At 42.0% G+C, this 12588-nt stretch overlaps 1 protein-coding gene across 1 annotated transcript in view; it reads left to right on the forward strand.

Moving 5' to 3' along the window:
• Nucleotides 1-12588, forward strand: part of Thada (THADA armadillo repeat containing) — a 317002-nt gene that overhangs the window by 169967 nt on the left and 134447 nt on the right. Inside the window, exon 29 of the mRNA XM_057784137.1 lies at nt 3246-3414. Within this exon, the coding sequence (XP_057640120.1) occupies nt 3246-3414 (169 nt within the window). The remainder of the gene's footprint in view (nt 1-3245; nt 3415-12588) is intronic.

Below are 12588 nucleotides of genomic sequence, written 5' to 3' on the forward strand. Positions count from 1 at the left end.
ACCCACACCACGAAGTGATAGTACTTGAATCCACACTGAGGTAACATGTTCTTAACTCCTGCCTTGTATGCTCTCCGTGTCATTTCAGTGTTGTAGACAAGGTAGTGGCCAGGGGTTGCTGTGGAAAGGGTAAATGCAATGCATCCCCTGTGCTGACACAGAGCTGACTATACATTTTAATAACTGCACAGGAATAAAAGCAAATGGTCCTGACCAGAGGCAGTGCAGCAAGGTTTGACAAAAGAGCTCATACCATATTAAAATTCAGATGCAGAGAAGATCCCAAATGGTCTAGGGTCAAAGTAAATTCCAAAGCATTACAAATGAAGCAGTAGTTAAGCTGGCAAATCCTAAATGCAGAGCAGGCTTTGTTTTAACTCTGTAACTGTGAACCTACTGCTCCTCCCCTAGCCTTCAGAGATACCCTGAAAGATCTGGGTCGTTATTGGGTACCATTTCCCAAGAGCATAAAGCCAAGCTGTATGGAAAGCAGACCACTATTGCCTGGCATTCATGAGCATGTTTAGCGAGGGGCAGTTTCTGTGACATATTTCAGTCACAAAATTTAGTGTTCCAAGCAAAATGATAACCCATCTGTGTAATTTTCTATCTTAAACACCTCTAAGTTCCTTGTCCCCAACAACTGTCAAAGCAAACTTGCAAGTGTATGTTTGCTTAGTGTTTGTGTATTATGTGTGTATACACAGGTACATATGTGTGAATCTAACTGTAATCCAACGTCCTGCTTATATACTTACCATTAGATAAGTGTGAAATTACATTGGTTATTACTTTCTAATGAATATCATTTAATTTTACTTTACAAGTTGCTATCTTTAGAAATGGCATTGCTTTTTAAAAATTGCATTTATTTATTGTGTGTGTGTGTGTGGGTTTGGGTACAGGCATGCCTCAGCACATGTGTGGAAGTCAGAGGATAAGCTGTGGGAGTTGGCTCTCTTCTTACACCATGTGAATCTCAGGGATCAAGCCTTGGAGCTTGTTGTGTAGCAAGTTGACTCTACATAGTGATCCGCCTGCCTTCCCCTAGATTGCTGGGGTTAAAAGTATGCACTAGCATGCCTGGTAAATGGACATTGCTTTCTGAGGATAGTTTCAGTTTTGCTTGTTTACCTGGTTGTATGGGTTTAATAAGTACCTAAAGTGGGGTATGGAAACAGAACATTCTGGAACTTTTCCCACTTTCTATTCTTTCCCCTGTATAGATGCCAGATTCCTTTGGGAAATCATCATTTGCAGAAGGCAGGCCGTTCTTTTGTGTAAGGTTGCTCCTAATTGAAAACTAAATATCTATAACCATGTCGGGGTTATTTATATTTGAAAGGAAACATTTATATACAAGAGCCCTTTGGTGACATAAAACACTATAACCACATAGTGCAAGTTGGGGCTGGGTAGAGGACGAACTGGGAACCTTCAGAAATCGGCTGTGCAGAATGAAATAATTTGCTAATTAGGTCGCAAACCAGTTTCAGAATATTTTCTTTTCTTTGTTGAATGAAGTTTTCTGCCCCCATGGGCCAAAACAAACATTTTACTGTGTTTGCCAATTACAGATTAAACATTTAATTTTTTTTTTTTTTTGGTTTTTAAAGGAAAAACAAGTGAGAAAATGGGTGAGTTGTCAGGACCTAGTTAAAGTCCAGAGGCGTTCTCTGGCTACCTGCTGTAGCCTTGGCCGCCTTCCACTCTGCTACCTGACTTCACTTCTCCAGTCTGTATCAGGCGCTAAGTTTTTCTCTTATGTGTTTTTCTCTCTTCTCCATTGTCAGCCAGTTCCCCAGTGAAATTTAAAGTCATTTTGTTTCTACAGAAATGGCATTGCGGGGGCAGTGGTGTGTGGGTGTGTGTAAGTTAGAGGACAGCTGTGGAGTTGGTCCTCTTCACATGAGTTCCCAGTATCAAACTCAGGTTACCAGGCATGTGCGGTGAGTGCCTTAAGTGCACGAATTCTCTGACTCTAGAAATTTTTTCTATTTTTATTCACATATTAAGGTTCACTTTGGTGGTACTTCTGAAATACTAAAAACATTTATTCCTATGACTCTGCCCCTGCATCCTATACCTACATGGCTATGGCCCCAATAGACCATATGCAAATCCTTGTAATACTTTTTGAGGGGAAAGTTAAGAGGTCCTCTCTTTGCCAAGTAGAACCTACTGTCTTCTGATCTTGTTACCTTGGCATCTATGACACTCTGAAATTGGATTACTTTTGTAAGTGGGTAAAATTTTATGAAGTCTAGAGAATTCAAGCAAAGTACTTCCTATGCTGAGACTTTACCAGATTGGACTTCTCTTACAGTCTGTGTTGTGTCTTTAAAAGCTTTCAGCTTCGCAGTCATACTCTCCACAGTGGTGTGGCTTCTCCGGAGCTAAGTGTTTACAAGGCTAAGAGTCCTATAGATGCCCTGCCTTTCCAGTGCTCTGTTAACATCACAAAATGCCACTTGTCCATGGCTGTTCCTTGCTTTTATTCCCATTCTTTAGATGTTAATTAACCCAATGGTGAGGATTTAGAGCCTTGGCATTTATATCTTGTCTTTTTGACTGGAGCTTCATACTATGTTGCTTGCCATTTGTGATGCTCCTCACTGTGGCCCAACCCATCAATTCTTTAGCCTTAATGTCCAGTTACTCATTAGCACCTGTCATCCAGACACATCCACCTGTCCCTTAAGCATTTTTCTGTGTGTGATTTATATACTGCTGGTCTTGGCTAGGACAGCCTTTTGTTTTTCTTGCCCAATTAGAACCATACTTTCCTGACTCAGCTGTTCTCTTCTCACTGCTTGTAGCATGAAGATCATTTGTTTATCATTGTCCCTATACTGCCTCGGTTTTGCTCATCATTCCGAATGTGCATCTTATCTCTCTAAACAGCATATAGGCTGCTCAGAGATAGTCTTGCTGCTCATGGCACTTACCGCACTACTTTCTACTCTTCACAGATATCCAGTTAAACTTTGTTCATCATTGATAAATAAACCAGTTTTCTGCTATTATCTTCCCCTGTGATAGCATTATATATGCCAGTGTTATTTTTAACAAAAGCAATGTGACCTGTGAAACTAACATAGATACAGAGAAAAACATCATTTGAATAAGGAAAGAATAAGAACAGTCATTTGAAATGAGGTACTGATTCTGTAAATAATAAACATATACAAAGATACAGATGTAGAAACAGGCATTAATGCTGTTATGTTTTCATTTCTCCTCAGGTGTGGTTGCTCGCCTATCTACCACTCCCGTGAAATGGCAGCTCGTGCACTGGTCCCCTTCATTACAATAGACCAAATACCAAGCACCGTCCATGCTCTACTAGACTCACTTCCCAACAGCACTGACCAGTGTTTCCGACAAAACCATATCCATGGGACACTTCTGCAAGTAAGTACAGTGACTCTGTGTGGCTTTCATAGACCACCGCAGGATGAACATTGGTTTCTTGTGTATTCTTAGCAGGTGAAGACTCGATACACAAGCTTTTAAGTTTATTTGTTTGTAAGGCTTATTTATTTCTACTTCTTAATTTCCAGATAGCTCAAGTATGAATTAGTGTACACTGATTTGGCAGATTATCTTGTGCATTCAATTCTGCAACATGCTTTTTCCATCAAGTATGCCTACAGAACATTCCAAGCCATTTCTTCTTCAAGGTTGTGATGGTTTGAATGAGAAATGTCCCCTAGAGTCTTGGGTGTTAGAATGCGTGGTCCTCAGTGGATGGTAATGTTTGGGAAGATTTAGAAGTTGTAGTCACTGATGGCAGGCTATGAGACTTCCTGCTCCTACCACCATGGCGTCCCTCCACCATCAAGGTCTCGTAACTCTCTGGAACTGTTAGCTCAAATGGACTTTAGCCCAAATAGACTTTTCTCTTAGGTTGCCTTGGTCATGATATTTTATCACAGCAATGGAAAACTGTGAGCCTTCTAAGAAGATTGCCTAAGTGCCCACTCGTGCATGCTTGCATACACACGCACACACAGCCTTCAAAGTGTACCTCAGATCATCTGCTCCATGTTGTGTGCATTACAGGTTTTTGCTGTTTTTTTTGGGGGGGGGGGGTAGAAGCATTTGAGGGTTGGGGTGATGCTACAGCACCCAGGTGGCAATCGGGACAGCCTCAGATATCAGTTCTCACCTTCCTCCTTGTTTGAAGAGTCTCTTGGTTTTTGTTTTTTTGTTTTTTCGGTTTTTTTTTTGCTTTGGGGGTTATTTCTTCTTCACCACAGGCTGTGCCTCTGGGTTTACCTTGGGACTGGGTGTTCAAACCAGGTCCTCACGTTTGTGTAGTGGCACTTTTCCCTGCAGAACCATCTTTCCAGTCTCATGTGACTCTTACTATAAAGTCTCAAGTCTTCACTTGGTCCCTGTGTTAAAGACAGGCACAGACTATCTTAGCCTTGGAGACAAACCTCAGAGATCCAGAGATCATTATTGGATTAGTCAAACAGCTAGGTCTCTTTGCCCCTAACTCTGCCTCTGTTTCAAAGGAAACAGACTAATGACAAGGAAAGTAGCAGAAGAGAATCTTGAAAGTGTACCCTATAGGGAGTTAGACAGAATGCCCAAAGCATAAAAGATTGCAGCTGTAGGCTGATGAGTTCTTGCAGAAGTAGTGTGGGTGGGGTCGTTTTTCCTTCCTTTCTCCACTTGTACTGGTGGGCCTCTAATTGGATGCCTCCTGCCACCATAGCAGTCCCTATGTTGCACCTGTCTACCCAGCAACCAGACATGATCTCCACTCTGTATGTGGGCTACCTTCCATATTCTCAGGTTTACTTTGTTGACTGTCATATAAAACTCTACGGAAAAACAAAAAACACTCCCAATTCTGGGCTTGTCCAGCTGTTCTTGTTCCTGAGTGTTGATGAAAGGCTTCCTGTGGGTGGGTTGGGGGTGAGGAGTCATATTTGGATGTGGGCTAACAGACTCCTGTGTTGGGCAGACTTGTCTCACCTGTGTTGACAGGGCGTGTGCAGTCTTCTGCTGTGTTTGCACTGCTGTCATTGTCCCTCCGGGGAGAGCATCTGAGGAGTTAAGTCAGAGGAATCTCTCTGTGAGTTCTTCTACACATAAAACTATCTTTAAAATCAGCAGATGCTTGCTTGAACTTGGAAAAGAGAGGTTAGGGACTGAGAGGAGTGATAGTCTCCATGGGACCTTCAGAACCAGCTAAGTAAATACAAAACTGTTAGTTTTTCAAGAGCAGGAAATCATTTTGTAATCAGAAAACAAATTCTTTCACAGAACATTTTCTTGAATTATACATTTTGACTTCTTTGAAGATATTTACATAAACATATCAAACCCCAGAGTATTTCTTTAGTATACCTTAAAAACAAAAATGTGCTGATCCCTGGGTTTCTGAGACTGGGAAAGAGTCAAATTATAGGGCATGCAGAATAAGAACATGTGGTTCATTTCCTAATCATTTCAAAACCAGACGTTCAGAAGGCAGTGCTGAAGTGGAAGGAAATGGCACCCATACGGAAAGGTGAGATTGTACAGCAGGTTCTAAAGAGCCCAGAGTAAATGACATTATATCTCAATAAAGGCCAGATAAGAGCCATGGACATTACCTCATTTGGGAACAACACTGGCAGGGCCACCCGTCTTTTAAGTAGAATTAACTGTCTGTTTTTATTGCCAAAACTCTTCATGTTAGGAACTTAATGTTATTACTAGGTTACTTATCACCCCTAAGAAGTTGCAGTGCAGTTCAGAAAGTTCTCTTGTTAAGACTGAGTTTGGCCAGCAACCCTGAGGAAAGGGTTGTTCTGATCCTTGTGTATTTAACTAACATTTTGGAGTTCCATAGAGAAGTCTACAGCATCTGAGGGGAGAGCTTGAGTTTTGGGTTTGTTCATCCATCATGTCTTTTGTTCATGTTTCTGATGGTATAATACAAAAGATGAGCCTTGTTCAGTGGTTAAGAGCATTGCCTGCTCTTCCAAAGGTCCTGAGTTCAATTCCCAGCAACCACATGGTGGCTCACAACCATCTGTAATAAGGTCTGGTGCCCTCTTCTGGCCTGCAGGAATACATGTAGACAAAATATTGTATATATAATAAATAAATATATAAAAAAAGATGAGCCTTGTTCTTATTATTGTAAAGCTCCTTTGTAAAGTAAATAGGCTAGATAATGTAGCTTGTTGGAAAATCAGAAAACCATTTGGGTATTTATCTGAATATTCCAGGCAAGTTTTTTCTTTAATCTAAATAATCACCCAAGTGCTACATATCCCTTGGTGTGAGAACACAAACTGCATCTTCTACTGATTGTAATCAACACACTTCTTCCTGTTTTAGCAGACTTGATTTCTCCACTCCGAGAATTCTGAGGTAGAAAACATCCTCTTTCCTGTCTGTGGAGTTCAGTAATAGTGTTGCCTACTTGTTTGCTGCAACACACTAACCAGAGATGGCCTTCAAATGGCCTAGGTGGACACCTTAGTTCCCCATGAAAGGACAAGTAGCCTTCAGAGCATTTGTAGTTGTGTTCATGTTCTTAGAAAGTCTACAGAGTAGCGAGACAGGTGCCCCTTCATTCATTCCCTCCTCACTCCCGCCCTCCTACCCAGTTGATCTAAGCCCAGAATGGGTGACTTGTATGAAGCCCCAGAGGTAATCAGCTGTAGAGATTTGTCTTACTCTAAAGCCCACGTTCTTTCTCTTTATAATGTTCCTCCTGCCTGATAGTTGATGAGAGTAACAGCTTTTCATGAGTAGGAACTTAATTTAAGAACCTGTCTCTTTTCTGGTTTTATCTATTACCAGTTGGTTAGTCTTCTTAAATTCAGTGTGTTGTGATTCCCCAACATTGGAAGCAGAGTGAGGCCACCTGTGTTTTAGAGGTTGTCAGGGAAAGTCCTGAAACCCAGAGAAGATGCGATGGGAAAGAAGCGCTGTACTTTATTCCCTCTGCTCATCGCTTTCCCTTTTCTCTTTTCTGTGACTAAGCTGCACTAGTCACACCCTGTCATCCCTAAACCTTGGACTTGAGCAGCATAGGAATAATGGGTCTAGGAAATGATGGGCACAAGGAAGTGGTGAGGATGGAGTTTAATAAAGCAAACACTGCATGCCTACGTTGTTTTAGGTGCTGCTGGAGTGTGAGGAGTAGTTTGCCCCTGGGGTTCTTCCTTCCCAGTGTGGGGAGCTCTACTTCCAAAGCTCAGTGCACTCCCTGTGGGTAGGAACAGAGGACTGAGTGACACTGAGGTGGAAGACAGACAGATAGCTGGTTGTGGTCATAAATGAGGCCCTTTTTGCTTGAGTTAGGATCTCCACACAGATGGGAGCAGCAGAACGGACTCAAAGACAGTGTGAGGACTGAAATAGAGGATGATCTTGGAATCACTTTCTTGAAAAGAAAAGCAGGAACCCAGAAAGAATTAAAGGTGAACCAGTTGAGCTAATTGTATAAAGCAGGCACTGTTTAAGGAGTAGGAACCAAACATGCATCCTTCAGTGCTTTCCCCAGACCCCAAAATAGAAGGGAGTAGAAAATCCAGAGTAGGAACAGCCTTTCACTAATATTGTGCATCAGTATTTATAATAAATATAATTTGAATTATTTCCATCTTTTAAAAGTATACCCATACTAGACAATCTGTACTTTAAGAATTTTAATATTTTTCCATGTTTCTCAACAGTACAAATTGTGAGACCTAAAATGTTCAAGTTGTCCAGAAACGGGATAGTACTTGATAGATCTCTTTCGGTGACCTGTGGCCGTTGTTGTTTATTTTATGCTCAGAAAATACAATTTGCAATGAAAAAACAAAAGCATGAGATGATGCTGATATTGTAAGTTTTAAGTGGACTAGTTGTCAGTGTTTGTTCCCAGACTGAGTCGGACTTCACTGAAAGCGCTCATTTATGACTGGTTGTTAGCTTGTTCTTCCCTCTGAGGCACCTGTGCTCCCATGAGAGGAGAGCTAAGGTGACGGAGTAGGGAGTAGTTCCCAGTCCAGCCAGGGCTGTGGCAGTGCTGCCTCCACGTGTTGCCTGTACATGTGTCACAGTCTCGGGAAGCATGAATGAGCAAAGGGCTGGAGACTCCAAGTAGTCACCTGCACTTGGGAATGGCAGCATCTGTTTTAACCCGGGGGTATTGATAAGAATGGCACTGGGTGACACTGGGCTCTTTCTAGAAGCTAAAGAAAGCCTTGGACTTTGTTAAAACTTACCTTTGGTGATACATTGCTTTCTTGATATAAACCCAGAAAAGCCATTTTTAATTAAAATGCTACTTTCAGAGATAAATTAATCCCTTCCTTAGAAAGATTCATTAGTTTTAATTTGGTGTGTGTTACTTGTTGGAGAGCCTTCTCCACATGCTGGGAACTATTTCCCAGCTGTCAAGTCCAGTGCTGTCCAGCCACTGGCTGTCATGCATGGTCATTGTCCCCCACAGCAATGCCCTCCCATAGCTTTGCAGTGTTCTGAAGGAAGGCCAGATATAAGTCAAGGATATGCTGAATTTACAGGATAGACACTTCATGTTTCCCCATGTGTTTTTTACTGTTTGGGATTAGAATGGGGCCAGGAACAGTGAAAAGTAGAGAATATACCTCTATATTTTCCTGCTTGCTGTGTATGTTATATATATTGGATGGGTTGCCACTTATTGAGTACCTACAGAAGTCCTTCTGGAAAGTTTATGTAATTCCTATCCTACTGATGAGAAAAAAATGAGGATAAAAGAATGAGATGTTCCCCAAGTTGTGTAAGTATAAATGGTAGCAGGGAGATCATGGATTCAGTTCTACACTCATGTGAAGCTTTTGAACTTCCAGTATTAGACTGTACTATGCTATATACACTATACTTGGTTCTACTGTTTTATACATGTGTATCTTAAATATATATTATCATTGTCATATTATACTCTATTATAGTGTACTACTTCTGTGGATGAGGAAAAGAATATTCTCAGAGAAAAATGAATCATTGTGGGGTCTTCCAGGTCCCACCATGGGAAATTGACATTTGCTGTTGGGTTGTTCAAGTGCTTTTGATAGACATCAGCTTTGTCTCAAGTAGGTACATGGAATACATAGGGGAAAGAGGGTCCATTGCTCATGAACATGAGCTCTCAGGGACAGTGATGTGGCTGAGTTGGCAGAGCATTTTCCTAGCATGCCCAAAGCCATTGGAGTCAGTCCCCAGCACTGAATAAACCTGAGTAATCCCAGCACATGGAAGCTAGAGACAGGAAGATCAGACATCCAGGGTCATCGTAACTACAAAGTGAGTTCAAAGGCAACGTGGGCTACATAAGACCCTGTCTCAAAATGCAGCAGACACAAAAACAGATCAGCTTTCATGGAGCTAATATTCTTATAGCAGGGGACTTAGGAGAGAGACAATAACAAATAATAGTGTAATACTATAATTTATGGTCAATATTGTAGGTAAATTATGTAGTTTCTTGGAAGCTCTTAATTGTTGTGTCCCACTGTTGCAAGGAGAGAGGGCCTGCTTTTCGTCCCGGCCGCCTGGCTAGGTTAACCCCCAAAATAATCACACAGAAATTGTATTAATTAAATCACTGCCTGGCGCATTATCTCTAGCCTCTTATTGGCTAACTCTCACATCTTGATTTAACCCATTTTTGTTAATCTGTATATTAACACATGGCAGTGGCCTACTGGGAAAGATTTGGCTTGTCTGTCTCTGGCAGCTCCATGGCGGCTCTCTGTCTGCCCTTCTTCCCAGCATTCAGTTCTGTCTACTCCGCCTACCTAAGTGCTGCCCTATCAAAAGGCCAAGGCGGTTTCTTTATTCAACCAATGAAAGCAACACTTAGAAGAACCTCCTACACCATCCCACAAAAGCAGATGGACTAGAGGAGTCGAAATGAGAGAAACAGATGGCAGCACTAAAACAAGGGTTAGAACAGTCATTGTTGAAGTGGTACTGTTTGAGGCTGGAGGCGGGTACTAGACTGCACTGGTCACATAGATTTGTAAGTAGCTTTACTAGATGTGTGCCTGAGACTACCTTTTCCATAGAGAAGGCCATCAGAGTGGGTATAATGGGTGAAGAAGGGAAGGAAGAATGCCACACTTTAGAAGCCCCTGAAGTGAATCCCCACGCTCTAGATTCAGGGATCCTCTCTGAAGCCCTGTTCCTCTAGGATCATTGTGAGTCAGGCCTGTTTGCTCAGTTCGAGAAAAGAGAACAGTCACTATTCCATCACTTCCTCTTCCTCCAGTGTAGCCTGTCCATGGACTTTGTACACCTGGGCCTGTGAGAGAGATGGAGAGTGAATTGGATAATGTCTCTGCTTTTATTTGTGACTATTTACTGAGTAGTTTTTAAGCATAAACCCAGTACCATGGAGAACACAAAGAACAGTTTGTTTATAACATGGTCTCTACTCTCAAGAAGGGACCTGGTGATCATCCCTGAAAAAGTGAGCTGTCAACATTGCAAGCAGTTACACCATAGTATGTGGCAGCATATGATATGTGCCAAAGGAATGCCATAGTCATACGCGTGAGCTGAGGCCAGCATGGGCTGGAGTGAGTGCAAAGACTTCGTGGGTGATGGGGCTTGGGATAAACCAACGTAAGAGAGTATTTGCCATGTGCTTAGCCACTGGTTGCTTTCAGGGGTGATTGGATTAAAGGTGTAGGTCAGCATATATATGAAAGACTAAAAATGACATAAGAGATTTTGAGCTAAAGAAAGCTATTTTAGGAAAGCTAATGCTGTATATTGAAATAATTGTAGACCATGTGAACATTTCGTATGCTGAGCGTGTGCACAGTGTATGTCAGTTGTGAGGTTTGACTGTGCTTCAGAGAGTACTTCATCAGCCGCTGTCCCCCCACCCTCACAAGAGCTGCAGTTCCCTCAGTCCCCTAGCATAGCTCCTTCCAGTCAGCATGTTATCCTGCACACCTGGTTTGTTTGGAATTACATCCTTTCCCTCAGACTCCATCAGAAACTCAATGACTCTACAAAGGAACACTGTTACACTGTCTCAGACAAAGAACGCTTGGAACATTCCAAGGGGGGAGTTTGAAGTTTATAAAGTGAAAAGAGATATAGGATCTGCCTAGATAGAATAATCTAGTACTTTTCTTAGTTTGTTTTCCATCCTCATCTTTCCAGTCCCTCCTAGTAGTTTCTTTGTTATTGTTTGAGACATTTTATTGCTCTAGATAATTCTGAGCATACTTCAAAAACCCATCAGAAGAAAACAGCACACTGTATACAGTGTGGGGCTCTGTCATTTCCTAGGATTCATGTCAAATAGTCATGGGCCCGTTATGTGATGGACATTTTGGGGGGTGTATTTCCCCACCCAATAAAATTATTATATATTGTTTGTTTTTAGAGGATGCCAGTCTGACAGACAAAAATTAATACCTCATTGCCTTTGTTGGTGTTGTATTTTGGGGATTGCATAGTGTGTGTACTTGTTCTTTTAAGATACCCACTTTATTTCAGTTACTAAGGAATTGACTGACCTTTTGAAAGCACTGTGGTTGAGGATGCTGAGATAATTTGGCAGTTACCCTAGAGCAGTGGTTCTTAACCTTCCTAATGTTATGACCCTTTAATATCCTTTTGCTATCCCCCAAACATAAAATTATTTCATTGCTACTTTATAACTGTAATTTTGCTACCGTTATGAATGATAATGTAAATATCTGATACAGGATATATGTGACCCCCCCACCAAAGGGGTCACAACCCATGGGTTGAGAGCCATTGCCCTAGAGGCTTGCAATCAAATGAGCCCCTGGGCCTAAAGAAAGATTCAAGGAAATGGAGCTTATTTCCTGTTCTAAAGCACATGGCTATGGAAACAAACACTCTTCTGTGTCCCCTTGACCCGGTTATCTGCCTTTTATTGAAAACCTTTGCTACATGGTACCTGTGGATTCCCTTTATCATCCTGTGGGACAAAATGGGCTAAAGTAGCCAGGCAGTGGTGGAGCACACCTTTAATCACAGCACAGGCTCCAAAGCTACAGAGAAATCCTATGGGGGTGGGGTGGGGAGAAGGGAACCACAAAAACAAACAAAAAGAATGGAATATAGCTCTCTTAAATGCTCATGATCATGGAAACCTCACTCCTGTCCTAGGAACAGGCTGGGGCTCAGTGGGCTACAATGATTGAGTAGCGAATTTAGAACACAGTCTGGAAATCCTGGTGAAAGCTCCAGATTTCCCTCCCTGCCTCACCCCCAACCCCCTTCCATACCCTCCCCCCCACAAAAGTGCCATGCACATATAAGCCAGTCCCTTTCAAGTCTTAGCTGTTTCGACTTTACTTCATGGCCTGCCCTCACCTGCCTCTGACCCACTTAACTGTATTTTCTTGAAACCTACGTTTAACCTCCCCAGACTCAGGGAGCACAATACATTTCTAGGTTCTGTTTACCAGGGGGAGCTTTGGGAGAAATCACCGAATTTTCTCTCTTCTGCTTGAAACCTGTGTTACTGGGTATGATTACTGTCCATCTTATTGAGCCTCTTTCTCCTAGGTAGAAGGTAGGAACTATGTGGGTAAATCTTCACTAAGAATA

This window comes from Chionomys nivalis, chromosome 1 (genome assembly GCF_950005125.1).
Source record: "Chionomys nivalis chromosome 1, mChiNiv1.1, whole genome shotgun sequence".
In the NCBI taxonomy this organism is placed as follows: domain Eukaryota; kingdom Metazoa; phylum Chordata; class Mammalia; order Rodentia; family Cricetidae; genus Chionomys; species Chionomys nivalis.